At 37.6% G+C, this 20,181-nt stretch overlaps 1 protein-coding gene across 1 annotated transcript in view; it reads right to left on the reverse strand.

Annotated features, from left to right (window-relative positions):
• MEOX1 (mesenchyme homeobox 1) overlaps positions 1-14,539 on the reverse strand; it is a 37,298-nt gene extending 22,759 nt beyond the window's left edge. Inside the window, exon 1 of the mRNA XM_075215380.1 lies at positions 13,823-14,539. Coding sequence (XP_075071481.1) covers positions 13,823-14,270 — 448 coding nt within the window. The 5' untranslated portion in view covers positions 14,271-14,539. The remainder of the gene's footprint in view (positions 1-13,822) is intronic.
• Positions 14,540-20,181: the final 5,642 nt, after the last annotated feature.

A 20,181-nucleotide genomic window follows, 5' to 3' on the forward strand; every position in this document is an offset into this window, starting at 1 on the left:
CTCTTTCTACAATTAATAAGTTGATATACTAGTGTTGTGTAAAATGCATAAATTCTATTTGGGACAACAGCAAGAAGTCACAAATGTGCAGTCATGTGTCATGTGTTTTATGTGGATGAAAATTTTATGACCCGGGATAATATTTACTATCCATAGTTTGTCATAATTTACACTTTGACTATTGCATTACAAACTGGAGGAACGGAAGACCCCATCCTGCTTATACTTAAGTACATCTGATATCACTATTAGCTGTGGTTTAAAGCTGTAATGTAGAACATCTGCTCTGATTGTGGTTGAGGAGCTGCTATGCTGGAATTGTGTGGTGCAGTGGTTTAGGATGCAGTGCATTATATTCTATTAAGGAATTATATATCTTTCAGGCAAATTACACCACAGTGAAAAGATATGGCTCAAACAAATGAAATTCTGCATGCTTAATAGATCAAAACAGCTGGAGAAAATAATAACATGTCTATGATTTAAATCTGTCTCGAACCTTACTTCACTTTTTTTCTGAATTAGCCATATACAGCTCTCAGGGCTGAGGTCATTCTGGTCAGGACCCAATGATGGACATCATTCTTTGTTCTCATTACCTGACAGATGGACACTTGGGGGCAGATTTACTAAAGCTTCTAAAAGAAAAAGTGGAGATATTGCCCATAGCAACCAATCAGATTCTAGCTATCATTTTTCTACAATGTACTAGATAAATGATAGCTAGAATCTGATTGGTTGCTATGACTAAATCTAATCCTTGGACTTTTTTGTTCACTAAACATACAAGAAGTTTATTTTCTTCATAATTCAGACTTCTGAGGAACCCATAATAACATGATAAGTAGGATTAGGTTCCTAGACCTGTATTATCTGGGACTTGAAGTATAGGGTGGATTTTATGGACTCAGCAAACTTCAGCCACATACATGTCCTGGGTTTTCATTTCAGAATTATGAGAACCTTGGTATAGAACAGATAGTAAAGGTTGTGTCCAAGTATAAATAAGGGTACATGGAATGGTATTACTTCTAATATAAGTTTACTGTCAGAGCACATCTAAAATTTAAGCTGTTGCTAATCCCGTTGTGCTACAGATTGATCAGTTTGGTCATTTTTAACCAAATTGATTAACTCTTGTATCAGAGTGGGATCCAACGTGACCATTTTATACAAAATCTCTCCTACCTAATTGGATTTGTTCAGGTATAGTAAAAAAAAACATTTCCCATGAAGTAGTAGCAGTCTGATATGGATTTGTGCCTCTTGTTTATCATATGGAGCCATCCCATCCTGGCCTAGGGATCCTTATGGTGGTCTCAGGACACCTATGACCAATAGTGGCAGATCAGCAATGTATTATTTGGTCTTTAGGTTTTGTAGTCCAGTTAGTTTAGCTTTATAATATATGTGGTGCAGCCAAATAGGTCCAGCAGCTGTACAGTTTTATTTCTCGTACTGAGGAGTTGTTAGTACAGCAGTGGACAAGGCAACTTCCAAATTATCTCTCCAGCTCAGAATAAGCCTGTAATTGGGTGTCTATTAGGGTTCAGAAATGGTGCATCTGTGTCAAATGCGCAAAACAGCAACTTCTCCCTATTTATCCTGTCAGTTTGTGGGAAAATAAGAATTTGAACAATTCAGTTAAAAAAAAAGGGATTCGTCTGGGAAAACTGGGTCACATTGAAGCCCCAGCGTACACACTGGAAGGAACAATAGTTATTGATCTAGAAAAATCAGCACAATGGTACCTTATGAAATGAATTATAGCATATGAAAATAGTCATTGGGGCAACCCATAATGTGTTAATCAGGTTTGTTAATAGATATGTCTAGTCTACTGTTATAAATACACACATAAATATATATTGTTTATGTTAATTTAATGTTTGCATGTAAATTATTGCTTGTACCACTCATCCGTAAAACGACAGATAGATATATATATATATATATATATATATATATATATATATATATATACATACAAGTTAACCCGTGCATGATACTCATGCATTCTAGTCAAATCAAGCTACTTAAGGTGTTAAAAAGGTTCTTGTCATGCATTTGGGCCATAGCCCAGGCCTCAACCACCAACCACTCCCCACTGTCACCCCCGGCAACCACCAACCACTCCCCACTGTCACTTCTCCTTCAAGAAATATATATATATATTTTTTAAATCTTTATAAACACTTTTAACAATTAACAAATTAAATTAACAAATTAAAAACATCTTAGTATACCAAATTTCAGCCCTTTCTGAATTCTTTTTTCCACACACACTAAGAATTTAGTAGGTCAGTGTATAACTCCGCCCAGCAGGTGGCTCTACAGCTTGGTTTTATTTTTTCCACACACACACTGACAGACTATCACACACGCCACTAAGCATTTATATTATTTATATATATATATATATATATATATATATATATATATATATATATATATATCTGTATGTATCTCTCCATCCCTATCTATCTATCTATCTATCTATCTATCTATCTGTCTGTCTGTCTATCTATCTACCTGTCTGTCTGTCTATTTATCTATCTATCTATCTATCTATCTATCTATCTATCTATCTATCTATCTATCTATATATCTACATATAAAAAACTACTAATAGCACCAATATATATACTCTCACGGGCAGAACAAAATATATGAAAACTATATTTACCTTTTCTTAGTGCAAGCTATTGCTTTCTCTTATCAACCATTTCAGACATAGAGGATAACTCAAGTGTTTTTCCATACTATCCGGAAAGGTAGTCTGATGTGCATAGATAAAATATCTCTCACCTTTTCCACAACTTTATTTTAAATATCTTTCATTCTTTTCAAGCTTTTACATATATATAGTTATGGATGGTGTTAGTGGCGCTCTTAGAAAAATCAACTTGTGTTAGGTTTAGAGGTCCTTTAAATCAGTTATACTTTGAGTTGTATAAGGGCTTGAGAGTATACTGACTCTTTATCATATGCATTTTACTAACATTTTAACACTAGTAAAATACATGGAAATGAGTTTTGTTTCTAGTGTCACCATAGCCATTTGCAGTTTTATTATCATTCCCAGATATATTAGTTTTCTCACTGATGCTTTATGAAGTTAAGGTTTACAGCTAGTACTGATTTAAATAATGCATTCTTGTAATGTTACATCATAAATACTGTATACTTATGTCAATTACTATGTTATTTGTGTTGCTAAATCATTTCTGTTATATATCTAGTGATTATTTTGTAACTTTTTTTTAGCTTTAAGGTCCATACAATACTATACAAACAATTAGCATTTTTTAAGGTACAGAATTATAAACATAATAATTCATGTAATTAATTTTTTATAGTACTCAGAAAAGAATTCAGGCACATTTCCAGATACAAATTCAAAGTATCATAGAACTATAAAATGTGAAAGCCTAGCGTTTATAAATAATGCATTATGATTACAAACAGTAAACATTATATACTGTAAACATATAAAAATGGAAGCTGTAACTGTCTCACATACAGCCCTTTAAAATATATCTAATTTTGAGAACATATATCACTGGTAATATCAATAGTTGAAATAAAAATTGACCTGTTACGCCTGCGCCAGTGATTTGCTACAGGGAACAGTGGGTCACTGCTAGGCATGTAAAGCTTGAATTAATTCTCCCAGTGGCAATCACTGATTCTTCTGATTGGCCTGTAGAGCAGGCAGCAGCGGCACAGAGTCACATGCTTCAAGCTCTATAGGCCAATCAGAATGGTTGTGTCTGAGTGAAGAAATTAAAAGCTGTTTCCCGGCACTGGTAATCCCCCTACCACCCCAGACATGCCACTGTGTCAAATAAAAGGCAATTACACATATGACATTATGAGAGAATACACACAACTGAAGCACTCCGCCTAGACCTGGCAAGTTCTGCTATTCAAGTCAATAAAATTTGTAAAAGACTGAAATACTATGGCATAGACACTTGGCCTCTAGATATTTTTCTCCTTTAATTAACATGTGTCCCGTCTGTCAAAAAAATATTTTTCAGACAGATTTTGGTTGCACACAGTTTTAGTGCACTTGGCTCCAATAGGCATTTGGGATGGATGGGGAAATAGGTAATGAGCATAGTGCAAACAATTGGAACTGCGTCAGAAGTGTCTGCCAACTTTAAAATGTGCTCTATATCCTTCGCCAGGGTAAACCATGCGTTTAAATAAGGGTATTTTAACATAAGATTGGTATGTCATTTTTCTTCACTAAATAAAATGACTTTTTGCATTGAATTGCTTTTGGAAAAATCCATTAAAAATCCATAATATTACTCAACACAAAAAAAAAAATCCGCCCATGTTTGAGGTTATTCTCACTGCTAGGATATACTAGACTGCCTAACTTCTGATAAATAGGAATATCGTTTTCAATAGAAAAACATCAGTCATCTAATCTAGGGCACACATAGAAGGTCATTTACAAACAGGGAGACTCATATGACCTTAAGTTTGCTCAGGGTTAGTTACATAAATCCCCCAGTACTTCTTATTAGGTCCCAAATAAGATAAAACACTTATATACAAACTCATTCTGTTAACTTGTGTGCAGACAGTTATGGGAAAAGAAGTATTGGGGAATAAAGGGGCTTTTCTGTAAAAACAAGGAAAACTGGGAAACTAGGAAAACTAGTCCTTGTCCTAGTCCTTAGTTTAGTAAGAAAAGGATGTATACATTGAGCCACAACATTAAAACCACCTGCCTAATATTGTGAAGGTCCCCCTCATGCTGCTACAACAGCTCTGACCCATCGTGGCATGGACTCTACAGTACATCTGAAGGTGTCCTGTGGTATCTGGCAACAAGACATAAGAAGCCGATACTTTAAGTCCTTTAAGTTGTGGCCTCAATGGCTCAGACTTGCTTTTTCCAGCACATCCCACAGATGCTCGATTGGATTGAGATCTGGGGAATTTGGAGGCCAAGTCAACACCTTGAACTCTTTGTCATGTTCCTCAAACCATTCCTGAACAAATTGTGAAGTGTGGCGAGGTGCATTATCCCACTGAAAGAGGCCATTGCTATCAGGGAGTACCGTTGCCATGAAGGGGTGTACTTGGTCTGCAACAATGTTTAGGTAGGTGGTACGTGTCAAAGTAACATTCAAGGTTTCCCAGCAGAACATATCACAAAGCATTACACTGCCTTTGCTCGCTTGCCTTCTTTCCATAGTGCATCCTGGTGCAATCTCTTGCCCAGGTAAATGACGCACAAACATCTGGCCGTCCACATGAAAATGAAAAGCACGGGCACTCGATTCACTGTGTGTTCTGACATCTCTCTATCATATCCAGGATTAACTGTTTCAGGAATTTGTGCTACAGTAGCTCTTCTATGGGATTGGACCAGGCAGGCTAGCCTTCGCTCCCCACGTGCATCAATGAGATTTGGGCACCCATGCTGCTTCCTACACATCAACTTCATGAACTGACTGTTCACTTGTTGCCTAATATATCCCAACCCTTGACAAGTGTCATTTTAATGAGATCATCAATGATATTCACTTTACCTTTTAGTGGTTTCAATGTTGTGGCTGATCGGTGTATATGTGTAGAGGTAAAGACCATGCAGTAATCATATTGAGGGTTCTGAAAGGCTTGGTTTGTGCCTCATGCCTCAGTGAGGTCAATAGTTTCTACTGAATATTTAGGCTGAATATAATACACACTTTAATATAAGGGCTGCCTTCACTGTGAGTAGTTGATGGCTCCACGCTATTATGGAGAATGGGCAAACAATTAGCTCAGATATGGCTTTGCACTTAGATTATAAACAGGGCTCATGAAAGTGGTTACAATCCCCTCATACGTGGCATGTATATCCACTTGGTTTACATGTACATTGTATATGTTATGACGCATACGAGACTGCAAACAGAGATGCACATATTCAAATTGTAGCTGTATTTGGAATTGGCTCCTACTGACTAGTTTGCTATATCAATGTTCACCTTAGAAGTAATGGCATCATGCTATTCTATTTAATGCGGGGGTGAAGGAGGTACACAGGGCTTCGAGGGAGTGAGTGTCGTCCCTAAATCTGAATCTCAAAGTAAGTATATAGTTTGGTCCACGTTCCCACTTTACATTTAGGTACTGTATATAATATATATCACATTGCATATTGTTCCTCTATACTTAATTAATACACATAGTACTATTGAAAAATAATATTTAATGTTTTATATATATTTTGTACATGTCTATTTTTACCAGCTTTTTGACAGAAATACTAGCGCAAAATACCCAAAACAATGTTTCTATTAATGCAACACAATCGTTTGGTGCAAAAATTAATACAAAACACATATTTTACCAATTGTAGTAAACCCATTTTCTCTATGCAGAGAATACTGTTCCCTTACACATTTCTTTTATCTAACCTCCTGTTTTCCTAGCACCTTGTAAGCTGTGAAAACAACAGTTTATCACCTCCTCCTATCTTGCCACCTATCAATCCCATTCTCAGTCTCTCTAGGGTTCTTTACTCACTTTCCAAACAAACATTAGGCCTTTTGGCTTCTCTAGATCACAAGCTGTGATTCTCTATGTTCTGTATTTCACATGTTAACCCCTCTTTAGCTGAGCTTTACTGCTGCCTGTACTTTAAGGGGGGAAATCTTACTTTGGCACAGGTTACTTATACATACAATATATAATTTCCACTGTTTATTGGTGGAAAAATCATCAAATAGCTGGTAAATGCAAATCGAAAAATGTTCCAAATCCTAATATAAGTATATGCAGGGCCCTCTTAACAACATTTGGGGCCCCCGGGCAAAGCAGTGCACCGGGGCCCCTATATATATAAAAATAAAAATAAAAATGATTATATATATGGGCCCTGCAGCCCAGGGGGCCCATCAGAGGCAGCTAAAAAAAAAAAGTTCCTGAAAAAAAGATGAAAATACTTACCTTGCTCTCATCTGGCGATCCGGCTCCCTCCATGGTCTCCTCCTCCGTGCTGCGCTCCGCAATGGATGTCGGGCGGGCGTGATGACGTCACTCCCGACATGCACTGCGAGCGCCGCACGGAGGAGGAGACCATGGAGGGAGCCGGATCGCCAGATGAGAGCAAGGTAAGTATTTTCTTCTTCTTTTTTTCAGGAACTTTTTTTTTTTAGCTGCCTCTGACGGGCCCCCTGGGCTGCAGGGCCCCCGGGCACCTACCCATCGTGCCCTATGGAAGAGACGGCCCTGAGTATATGTGAATTTGATGCAAGAACTTGCAGTCTAACTCTCAAGCAAGTAATTCAGCAAAATATAGCAATGTGTTTAGGAATTTCACAGTCAATAATAGACATTATTCTGTGACATCATATTAATAATTACACAAGTAGTTATACATTGCATCTAACAGGTTTAAGCAGTAAGGGGTGTAACATTATAATTAAACGGAAAATACTGTTTATTAAAAATCAAACTAGGACTAGCAATGTACAGCACTTTAAAAATGAGGCAAATATTTCAGTTTTAGTTTTGAGCCAGCTTTGCACTGTAGACAATTCATGGTTAGTTCACAATTGACATTAATTAACCATGAATGCATAACTACAGATACAACATTTACTCATATGCATATAGATTTTAACAATAAATGTAATTAGGTATTAATGATTGGGAAAACATGTACTCAAGCGCTTATTAATATAAATTAGCAGCCCACGCTTACCGCTTTAGGATCCACCAGTATAGGGGGCCGAGGGTCCAAATCTCTATCTATCTATCTATCTATCTATCTACCTATCTATCTATCTATCTATCTATCTATATATATATATATATAGAGAGAGAGAGAGAGAGAGAGAGAGAGAGATTTATATATATATATATATATATATATATATATATATATATACTTGTCTTTATTATATATATATATGCATAATACATATATAAAGACAAATATATATATATATATATATATATATATATATATATATATTTATATATATTTACACACATATATATATATATATATATATATATATATATACATATTTATATAATATATATATATATATATATATATATATATTATATAAATATCTCTATCTATCTATCTATCTATCTATCTATCTATATATATATATATGTGTGTGTGTTATCTGGGTGTTTTTTGGTTTTTTTAGTATTAGATTATAGCCAAGAACTTTGCGCTCGCCTATGGGACACTGCCAGGTTACTTATAATGAATTTGACCAAGTGAAAAAAACATTAGGCCTTCATATTTCAGTTTCAAATTAGTCTGCCCAAAGGTATAAATTGAAAACCAATTAATTGCTCCTTACTGTATAAGCAATAAATATATCCATGCACTTGTAGCAAATATAATACATTTTATTCTCAAAACTTTTCTATGCAAATCATTAATAACATACTGGTTTTATAACAATACAGAACACAAACAATCTAAAACTAATGATCAGGCACATTGTGCATAAAAGAATACTTTTTGCTGTTCTACACTAAGTATTCGTTCTATATGTTATATATTAATGCAGAGGTCATTGCCTGGGAAATTGCAAACTAGTTGTCCCACAAAAGTTTTAAGTCACTTGCTCCATTAGGACACTTGTGTGAAATGAAGCTAACACAGCCCTGTTAATGATAATCTGTGATTTACAAAGTGTGATAAAGCAAATCCTGGGGAAAGTAATGTCTGTTCTTAGTTACACTAATGTCCTGTCACTTTCCCTGACTGCAAACAGTTTATTGGACCCAGCACAGAGTGGGTGCAAGGTTTAAGCGTGCAATATTATTTGGGGGCAAGTAAAGTTTGGTAAGTCTCCATGAAAACGATCGTTTGTGTAGATTTAGTACAATATCAATATATTGGTTTACATGTATCCTTTCTAGTTATTACACTTTTAAAAAAAATATTTGTTATATTAAAAGTAGACAAATGACATCTATTTTATTGTCTTTAACCCTATGGTATTGCATTTAACCTTTCATCTCCCAGTATATCACTACAACCAGAAAATTAAGTTTAGCACAATCTACATTATATGACGTTACAATGAGCAAACCAGCAACATTACATCCTAAGCTTTCCAATTACGTCTCACACTTTTGGTACTATACAAGTTTTAAACATTACTATAAGATTTATCCAAAGGACGTGCATCAAGTTTGTCTGCGGAGCAGGAAAATCTAAAATACGTGTTACATTTGTACCAGCAGTCATCTATTGTGTATAATACCTTTCCAGCTAATCGATCATACGGATTCCCTTTCTAATTACCTAACAATAGCCAACATGGTAATATTTTCTGCATTTTATTTTCCCTTAAAATGGAAAGTGAGACCTGCTATAACTATAATTTCTTACATTTAAAAGATATACCTCCTCTGTATGTTTATGCACTCAAGCTTTCAAACATCACTATTAACAGCAACAGCGCCACCTAGATGGTGAAAGACCATGAAAACCTCTCTTGGAAGCTGGTTTACTAATAACTTAATGCCACCAGTTGTCAATCTTTGCTCCAATACAATTATATTATTCCTTCCAAAAGAACAAGTATATAGTAAGACAAACAGTATCCATATAGGCATTGAACTTCAGTTACAATCGCATCATCTGCAATCACCTTAAACTTTGCAATTATCTCTACATTAAGGGGTAGATTCAACCAGCTGCCAGGTGCCGGAAGGCATCGCTTCGGTGTCTGGCTTCGCGCATTACCGGCTAACGCGGTACAGGAATATCCGCCCATTTTCCCTCCTGTATTTATGGGACGTGAAAGAAAATGAGCGGAAATCTTAGTAAAAACGCTGAACTGAATCTGCCACTTATTGTGGGTCTTTTTAAATGGAGCTGCACTATTTCACTAATTCCTCAAGACAAAACATAGACTCTTAGTTATATTTCTTTGCAGACTGAAATATGAAATAAAAAGAGGGATAACTCAATCTACTGGCTCAATTGCATTTCCTAGGGGTAGGACATTTACTCTTCGTTTGAAAGAATGATTACTTACTAGCTTTTTTGGGGTGTGAGCGCCTTACTTTTAACTTATTAGTTTTTTGTTTTTGCAAAAATAAAAATCTGGTAAGACATACACTAAAGGGCATGTGCAATGTTTTTGAGCATCAGAAACAGCTTGAGTGTAAACCTGGAAACACGAAATTAGCAATGGTATTAAGATATACCCATTAATGTAACTAAAGACAGACAAGCGTATAAAGATGTGTTGTTGTAGGGCACAGCTAAAATGTGTCTATTCCCAACCAGTAATCAAACCATTGGTATCATTGCACAATATACATTTAGAAAGCAATCAAGGTTGTTTGTTAATAGAGTGGATAAGTGAAGTAACCCATAGCAACCAGACATTTGCATTAATTCTAAAACATACAGTAGACCACTCAAACCTAATTGCTGATTGGCTGCTGTAGGTTACTGTTATTGTACTTTTTAGTAACTTCTTCATGGAGATCGGGTGCTACCTTTCAATGGCCATCATTACATTTATATGAATAGTCAATATGGCACCTTTCATTAATATTCTTACTGTTCATAAATATAAAATGAAACTAAGGGCTATTGTGTTTTTAATAAAAAAAATGTGAGCAGGAAATAATACCGCTGATCAGGGTTCAAAATGAATAAATATTTCTTAGACATTAAATTTAACTATAATGCTTATGCTTGGCCTTGGTGAATTCGGTATACACTCAGTAGTATACACTCAGTATAATTAAATCATTTTCTGTAAAATCGGCGCAGGCAAATGGCCACCACAGTTATGACTATTTGTTGGTCAGAAGCACGTAAGGAAGTGATGTGCTGGTGTGATTCCACCATATTATACCTGGTGAACATGGTTAAAGGGATCAAATAAAAAAAAATAAGGGGGCTACTGTATCTCAGAGATTTTGGGGCTATATATGGACGGTTTTGACAAGGGACAAATATGCTTGGGAAACCACTAGCTTATTTAGAAAAGACAAATGATCAAGTAACTACCAGGAAAGATGTAAAAATGCATGAGTCCTCTGTTGCCACAATTACTCTGAGGTAAAATTGAGTAATATGGCTGTCTTTCACAGGGTTGGAGTAGCACTTGGTAATTTCTGTCGCTAAATTAAATTGTGGACAGTAGAGCTAATTTTAAAATCTGTCAACATTTGGCATCATGTCTTCTTACAGGAATACGTACAAAAGTGGGTAACAGACAAAAATACCTCTTGTTATTGTATAAGATTAGCCTTGTTTAATGATTGATTGCAAAAATGTAAATTTAACTGAACGTGGCCCTCAGTGAATTTTGTGTGGCCTCAGCTTGTCTGAAATGTAGATTGGATTGCATAATGCAGGTTGACTAAACCATTTTGTTAACTGAGGTGGCAACTAAAATGGCACCCGCTCCATTTCTTTTACAAAACAAATTAAGCTGTTGCATTGCAAGCTACGCTACATATCACTTTATTAATGCTTAGCTCTGTTACCAAGGGAGAAGTAGCTTGTAATGCTAGTAAGAAATTAACTTTTATCATTGATTTCCTAATCCTGCTATCTAAAACAGTCAACCCAATCTGCCTATTTTTCGACCACCCCCTAATTACATGCCTTTGAATTTTATATGAAACACAATCCACAAATATACTTTATAGAAGATAGCTAGCCACATGAAAATAGAGTAACAATGATTTACTAGATGTTTTTCTCTCAATATTAGTTCTCATTAGGAATTAAATAATCATGATCACACTGATTTTTTACTACTATATTGGACGTTTAAATTCATTCATCTCAAATGAAAAGTAATAGGAGTATATCACAATTAAACTAACACATTACCCAGAATGCCCCATTTATGGAAACAGTTGACTTCCTGTTGCATAGCTATCAGCGGACATATTGCCAGCTTTGATCTGTCCAGGTTAGTGATTTAATAGATTCACAGATTTGGCCAACAGCTTTTACCAACAAGAGTTTAATGGTCTGTGGAGGCAAAATGTTTTTTCACGTGTCAGTTTATTTCCTATTAACCACTGCACACATGACACCCTTATAATAATTTATGGCTGTATTGTACACAGAGATACACAAGGAATTTTTGTTTTGCATGTGTAAAAGTAATGGAATGCAATGCTGTAGATCAAGAGTGTGAATATTATTACCAAACATACTATTCAAATATCACTCAATCAATGTCTTCCAAGTGTAACTGCATCCTAAGCAGCGCAGATAGTGCAGTTGCCCTCAGCTTTAGAACCTCCTCGCCCCGCTGGACCAGAAAATGCACTAGTCCAAGTGAACTGACAGTATTGCTGTTATAACCGTTTAGTGTCATTTATTTAGCAAACAAGGCATTGTTATATTCTCTCTATTAAAATATTTTATTTTTCATTTGCATTAAATAAAAGTCAGCCCCTCACATGTAAACTTTAAGCCCTAACTCAGGATATTGAGTCAAAAGAAATATTTTAAAAATGCAGCCACGTCTTTTAACGTAGACGGCTGCATATATTTTCTGTATAAAAACTTTATGGCTAGATCCTATTAAAAATTGATGTCATACAGCAGAGAGGATAAATGTTATCAGATAAGTTGGGTCTATAGAATTGTAACGATGTTCTCAGTCGGGTTATAAAAGATACATTTAGCAGACAGTAATACATAATCAATATTAAATTGCTGTCAGCTTTTATGACATCAAATGAAGTACTAGCAATATAGATGAACTGATAATGGTTAAGTGATAAACAGGTGATCGCTAAAAGCCAGTATCTTATGCTACATAACCCGTGCGTTTAAACTGTGCAGTTTAACATAACGTTTTTTCAACGCAAATTAAATGTATGTAAATTGATATGACTCTAGAATCCATTGTTGTAAGTGAATGCAGCGCAGATTTCGTAACACTGTTTGTCCGTTTTTTCTGTGCATCTGTCGCACTTCAACGCTGTGGAAAACTTTACAATCATCTCTAAAACGCGTGTTAAAGCACAAGTAAAAAGGCAGATCAAACGCGTATGTGTTTAATATGCGTTTGCACTTGCTTTAAAAACGCATCTCAGACGCCAATAGGCATGTAGCCTTACCATGCGTTTTGATGTGTTATGATATTTTACATTATAAGGTGCTGACTTACATGTGATATGCCATCTGGTAAGGTTAATCATATCATGACAGTATGTGTAGATGTACTGTATGCCACATGTATCATAGTATCATGTGTATATCATGTGGGAGTCACAAACTCATCTGTGTTCTAATTTGCAGATTTCACACACAGCTGATTGTCACACACATGGATAAGTTATGGTACGTTACATATATCTTACATACATATCATCTTTCTTTTATACCTTCCCATATGTTTCCTGCAAAATAATGAAGAGAGCAATACATGTAGCATATTAAATGTTATACAGGAGTCCTAAATACTGACATGAAGTAGCCTATCCTCAAAGCCTCCAGATTATTTTATAACAAACTTTCATGGACTACCATAAAGAAAAGCTACTTTCAATGCACTGTCTTCTTTACTGAATCATTAACAGATATGGTGTAAATCTACGTACTTTGCCTTAGATCTGTAAGGAAACACCTGTGCAATCCTACTTACTAACCAAACCTGGTGTTCCCTCTTGCAGTGACACGGTTCAGCAGCCACCTAGGATATCTCTGATGGAATATATAGCATATTTAAGTCTATTTGACAAAAAAAGATGAACAAATAGCAGCAAAATGACCGTATGTTAAAATGAAGCCAGAGCTGAATTAGGTTTTCTTTAAAAGTCCTGTTTCATTTCGGCTTACCTGCGATATCTTTTTTTCTCTTTAAAGTCTTTTTTTCATTCTCCTGAGATGCGCCACCTGACACCCCATAATCTTCGTTGATGCAGCCAGAACCGTCAACCAAATTGGGACTGCTGCTTTCTATCTCTCCAGAGCTCAAGCCCAGCTCGGGGTTCAGTCGTCTCCGGGCTTCAGTGGCTGGAAAGTGCCAGTCTGAGTGATGAAAAGTGTGGTGCTGTTCTGCATACAACCTCTCCTCACGGGGGAAGCTGTGGGGTGCAGTCGCTAGGCACGACGCAGAGAAATCTGAATATGCCGCATAGTCCGGCTTCTGGTGAAAGAAAGATACTTGTTGATAAGGGTGCAGCGGAGAAGCGGAACTTAGTTCTCCTTGGGGATTCCTCATGCAGCCCCAGAGTGGAGCACCTGAGTGGCTGTTTCTCATACAGCTACTTGCCGAAGGATCCATAGGTAAAAGTGTCACACCAGTTGCTTGTGCCAAGCCACCAATAAAATGTGCTTAGCCTGCACCTCCAAAAACTTCAAAAGTTTCTCCTACAGTCACTTTTTAAATGTCTTTCGCCTCCAAAGCAAAAATATGCAAAGCCCAGTCCTTCATTCAAGACACTAGCATCTTCACTTTACACGTGTGCCGGCCAGACTGACAGGCTTTATAGTATTCAGCAAGCTGTGCCTGAAAAAGAGTGCTGTACTGTATATCCAAAGGGGATCCACTGTTTAAATACTATGCAGGGAGAGAGAGTGACAAGTTTGTGAAGTGAAATGTGAGAGAGGGGAGGGAGGGGTTAACGACACACATTGCATCCCTCCAACCAAAGCAAACCAGGGCTACTATTAATCATCAGTAACCTTATATCCGCATCTAATGGGATTTGCAGATGCAGACTTTTTTTTAAAGAAACATTGTCTGTACTATGAAATGGACAAAACTGCACACACAAAAGAGGGTCTCTTTTATCTCCCCTTGTAATACTGCACAGCAATTTTTATTGCACTGTTAACAAAATTCTTTGAATTTAAGTGTGTGTGTGTGTGTGGGGGGGGGGGTGTTGTGGGGCTTGGTTTAGGATCTTGGAGGTCAAATCCTGAGAACAGTGCAGTGTTCTAGGTAAATATTAACCCCTACTCTGCCGGCGTACCTATAATGTAAACCAATAGACCAACATAGAAGTAAATAAGCAATACAATAGACTGATTTTACTTTATTCTGTTAGCTAATATTTATATTTTGCCGTTTGTAACAGTGATGTTCTGATTTATATTTCATCTGTATCACATACAGGCAGGGGAGGGCCAGCAAATTTTACCCGGGAGGCAAACTCGTCTCAGCAACCTATTAGGAAAATTTTAAAGGAGAAAAATGCAGGTGGCCCTGTGACCCAGCTCAAGGTAGCCCACTATAATACTGGAAGGGGGGGGGGGGGGGGCAGATGCCCCCCAGCCCAAGTCTGCCCCTGTTATATACAGTATAAAGCTGCACTACCACCTAGTAGTAGAGGGTTATGCGGGGGATTTCCCTGCTCCTAGCTGGTCCGTTCCTTTTACAGCCCTGGGAGAAAATTGGGAGTGTGGGGTGGTGGGAGCAGAAGGACCTATCTAAAGCTGCAAGAGATTGCAACATGTGCTTGGCCCTCCCACTCAACCCCCCACCCCCTTTGCTACTATTTGATAGTAGTTACATTAATTAATTTGCCTCAGCCCCCTGACTTTTTCTTTGTGTTTGTGCAACTTTAGCATATGTTACACATGTTACACACAAACCTCACATTTTAAATTATTAAATGTTCACACATAGATGGAACATGGAGTTTTACCTGCTCAACTGCATTGGAAATTACAAAATGACCACATCTCGTAAGTCCAGTTTTCTTATTAAAATGCTCTGTTTTATTTATTTTTTGCTTTTATTTGTGACTTGACAGTTTTACAAATAAATAACACAGATATGTTAATAATGTAGACACATTTCAATTGAAAAAAGAATCCAGTGGCACTGGTCCTTGTCCCAGGTGCAGAATTTAAGCCTGACCCCACTCATCCCCCTACTCCTAATAACATCTTGTCTGATTTCTGGGGTCTCCAAAATTAGAAAGTCTCCAATAACTGCTAACAGGCTGTGCTGGTGTTTCCACAATGATGAGGAAATGGAAAGATACAAGCAGCCCTGAGTCATGCAGCATATAGAAGACACAGCTGGGCTCCTGGGGCCCAGTAGAAGCTGGTACTGCTGCTATCCCCATTGCTACTGCAGGTAGCTTCCGCTGCCTCCTCTGCCTGACTATATGAGGTCAGTTGATTTGTAGTTGTTCATCTGTTACCTTAAACTTTGAAATGCACAGATGTTAAATCCTGCGTCTTTTTCCACCCACTCATGGCTATCAGAGATGATGATATATATATATATATATATATATATATATATATATATATATATAAAAATATATATATTAGTATTGGTGTAGAGGGAGGGAGAGAGAGACTTCAGGTCTTCTGGACTGTACCTTCAGGTCTTAGCTTCCACAGTGGAACGCAAATGCGTTCCAAAAGCCGAACTTCCTGTTGGTGGAACGCACATGCGTTCCACTGTGGAAGTTAAGGCTGAAGGTACAGTCACGGCTCTGCCCGCTGTCCTTCAGTCACTGCGTCTTCGCTGCTGTCTTTAGCCTGGCTGTCACTGTGATAGCGGGCCCCCTGTTAAATGTGTGCCGCCGGGCCCCCTGGTGAGCCCGGGCCCGGTACAAGGGTACCCACTGTACACACCTGATGGTGGTCCTGTGTGCGTGGCATGTGTGGAGGTCTGAGTGGCATGTTCAGAGGACTGTGTGGCATGTGGGGAGGTCAGAGTAGTATATGGTGGTCTAAATGTGGGTAGATCTCACTGACATTTGGGGAGATCTGAGTAACATGATGGGGCTTGTGGGAAGTCCTGACTGGGATGTGTGGGAGTTTTGGAGTACATTTCAGATCTGTTGGCATGTGGTGGCAATTAATGGCAAATGGGACTCTTAGTGCTTATGGTGGCAAGTGGGGGGCTGAGTGGTATGTGGTGGAATTTTGGAGACATGTAAGGTCATTTTGACATAAATGATGTGAGGTCGCCAAATATTTTTTGGAGCTGTGTTTAATTATTTAAATTAAGGGTGATCTGCAGTTTATTTAAAGGTAGAAGCACCACACATGGAGTCTGTCAGGTTTCCCATCTCTGCTTTAGAGAATCCTATTAAAACAGGTCTGACAACTCCTGGAGATCCACAGGTTGGCCAGGCCTGTATGTGTATTCTGTATTTCTAGGTTCCTCCTTTAGGACAATCAACATAACGTGATTGCCACTCCTAGACCATGTCATTGAAAAGAAGTGATACAATAGGTTCTAGAGCTGGACTAGTCAGGGAGGGTAATTCAAATATGTGATTAGGAGGTATGTATTGAATGAGACATTGATGCCCATTTAAATCTGAATCCCCAGGATGGCTCCAGACAGTCCTTCATTGCTGGAATCTTCTTTTTCATCTGCTGAAAAATGGTACAGTCCAGTAGTTTACAATCAGGTAACAGTGTTGGACCCAGTGAACAGTCTACACTAATGTGCTACACTTTATGGTTCAGTTATTAAAAAAGAATTAACTGCTGTCCTAACCACTTTAAAGAGATACTTTAGTTTTCTATAAAAATAAGTTATGTCTTGTCTGAGGCAAAAGTAATTAAAATAGCAGGTTTTATCTGTACAGTTTAATAAACCATACCTTCCACCAGCAGGGGTGGGCTGTCAAAATTTAGCTCGGGGGGAGAGGCTTGACTCAGCAACCTATTAGGAAAATTTTAAGGGAAAAAAAATGTAGGTGACCCAGTCCAAGGTAGCCCACGATGGGAACGGTCAGGGGGGCATGTGCCCCCTCCCCTCCCCCCGCCTCCCAGCATTTCCGACTGGGAATTCAGGGCATTTTCAGCTATGCCCACAATCCAACCAGAACATGGCAAGATATGCATAAAACATACCAATAAATCACAAAGCTACTCTTAAATTACGAAGACATGAATCGTTTGGCATGGGGTTCAGCAATTGATATTTCAGGGGTATAATAAACTAGTCCCACTCACATTTATGACTTCATTCACTTAGACTGCATTCCACATTGATGTGTAAACCATCATCTGGGATTAGTGATGCGAGCAAGCAGAATCACCAGCTATAATTGTTGTTATTTGCTCTTTCCTAAATGCGTATTCAGTTATGCTGCATTTTAGATACCCATATGTGTCTAACAATAACAGAATACAATCTTAATCGTAAAGGCAAGTTATTTCATGGGTGATCACCAGACAATTACACTTTACACTACAGAAAGCATTAAGCTTTCAAGGAATTGGGTAGGTTATAATATCCAGATCTACCCATCCTAGTTCAAATAACCTCAGGGGTATTTTTCTTTAATGCGGTAGTTTTCAAAGAAGCATGCCTTGTTGGGCTGCCTATAGTATCCCTACATATTTATGCAATTAATTCAAGACAGTGCAAACTAGCAAAAACGCATTATCATTTAATATTCAGATTTTTTAATAAAATCTATGTGTAGAATTCTATTTTTTCCTGTTTTGGAATGGTGGATTGATGCCAATAAAAGAACCAAAAAGTATTTCTCTTGGTGTTATAAAAAAAAAAAAACATTTGCTTTAAGTTCACTTCTCTTGCAAAGCCAAAATGGGCCATTTTGGGCAGACTTTCTTTGCTGTGTCTTTAGGTATAAGCAAATGGTATTTTCTGAAAATAATAAGGTATAATTTGTGTGGTTACTGTATAAACAAATTAGTGATTATGAGTGACATTATTGATATTGGAACTAGAGATGTTCACTGACCCCCCGTGTTTTGGTTTTGGTTTTTGTTTTGGATCTGGATTAACTTTGTGTTTTGGTTTTGACAAAAGCACCCTTGCGTGTTTGGGTTTTGGTTTTGGATCTGTATTTTTTTACAAAAAAATAGCTAAAGTGTGCTAAAATCACATCATTTTGCTCTTATTTGTTCCTACATTATTATTAACCTCAATAACACTAATTTCAAGTGATTTCCAATCAATTTTGACCACCTCACTGGTCACAATATTATTTTCATCCACTCTCAGACAAAGACTGCAGCAAGCTAGCTGGATGCTAAGCGAAAGAGCAAAAACACAAACACACGGCAGTTCATAGCACATCTAGGAAACATTGTCACACAGCAGTGGCAGAAAAGAAAAGTGGTGCAAGATGGAATTGTCCTTGGGCCCTCCCACCCTCCTTTATGTAAGATATTGAAAAGGACATATACAGTTTAACAAAGCAAGTGCTCCAGCGAGAAGGAGTGCAACTTTTGTGACTGAAGTGCTTGGTATGTTAGGGCCCCCACAAAACAAGCTAACAATTGGCTTAAGGCACCTAAGCAAACAGTTATGTTAATGAACTGTGGCAAATCATGCACCAGTGTAAGCAGTTCATTTCAGTAAGAAGAAGGCCATTGTCCTGCCAGGGCTTAAGACCAAAAAATCCACCTCTTATGTGTGAAATTATTTTTACACAACTCCTGACAACAGTTGTCTAGCCATTTGTAGCATTGTAAAGCCACAGTCAGTAGAGGTAGGGACCTTAACCATCTAGGTACCTCACCCATGTTACACCATTTGAACCAAGTTCATGGAAATTTTTTGTGAAAATCAGAAACGTATGCTAAAATATAAGAACAAGCAGTCCAGCATCAGCTACCTCCCTTCTCTCAGCTAAATCCCAGTACCTGCAATCTACACTCCCAACACCTTCATCATCTATATCCTCACAAGTGATCGGAGTTAGTCCTGCATCCAAGTTGCTAAGGCGAGATGACTCCTCCCCTATCCAGGACTCCTCAGAGAATCCTTAAATGTTAGGCCCACTGCTGATCACAAGTGCCATGGCGACTTACTAGATCTGCATTCAATATCCACCATTAATACAGCAAGAATAAGACAGTTAACTGAGGTCATTTGTCCTACTTACCAAATTCCATCTCAACATCAATTTACTAGACAAGCAATTCTTCACCTGTACCATGAGGTTACAAAAAAGAAAGATATTGGGCTACAAAATGACATTCTACCCACTGTACACTTACCCACAGATATGGGGACAAGCGGAACTGAGAAAACTAAAGACTATATGACTGTGACAGTCCACTGGGTTGGTAAATCGCCTTCAGCAGCAGGAACAGCAGCAGCATCTATCAAACAATGCCAGATCTTTCAGAGGCAGGTTACTCTGTGTATCATCTGTTTCACTAACAGGCATACCGTTGACAACCTATTTGAAAAACAAAGTGATGTAATTGCAACATGGCTTATCCTGCTTGGAATC

Source organism: Mixophyes fleayi, chromosome 6 (genome assembly GCF_038048845.1).
Source record: "Mixophyes fleayi isolate aMixFle1 chromosome 6, aMixFle1.hap1, whole genome shotgun sequence".
NCBI lineage: Eukaryota > Metazoa > Chordata > Amphibia > Anura > Limnodynastidae > Mixophyes > Mixophyes fleayi.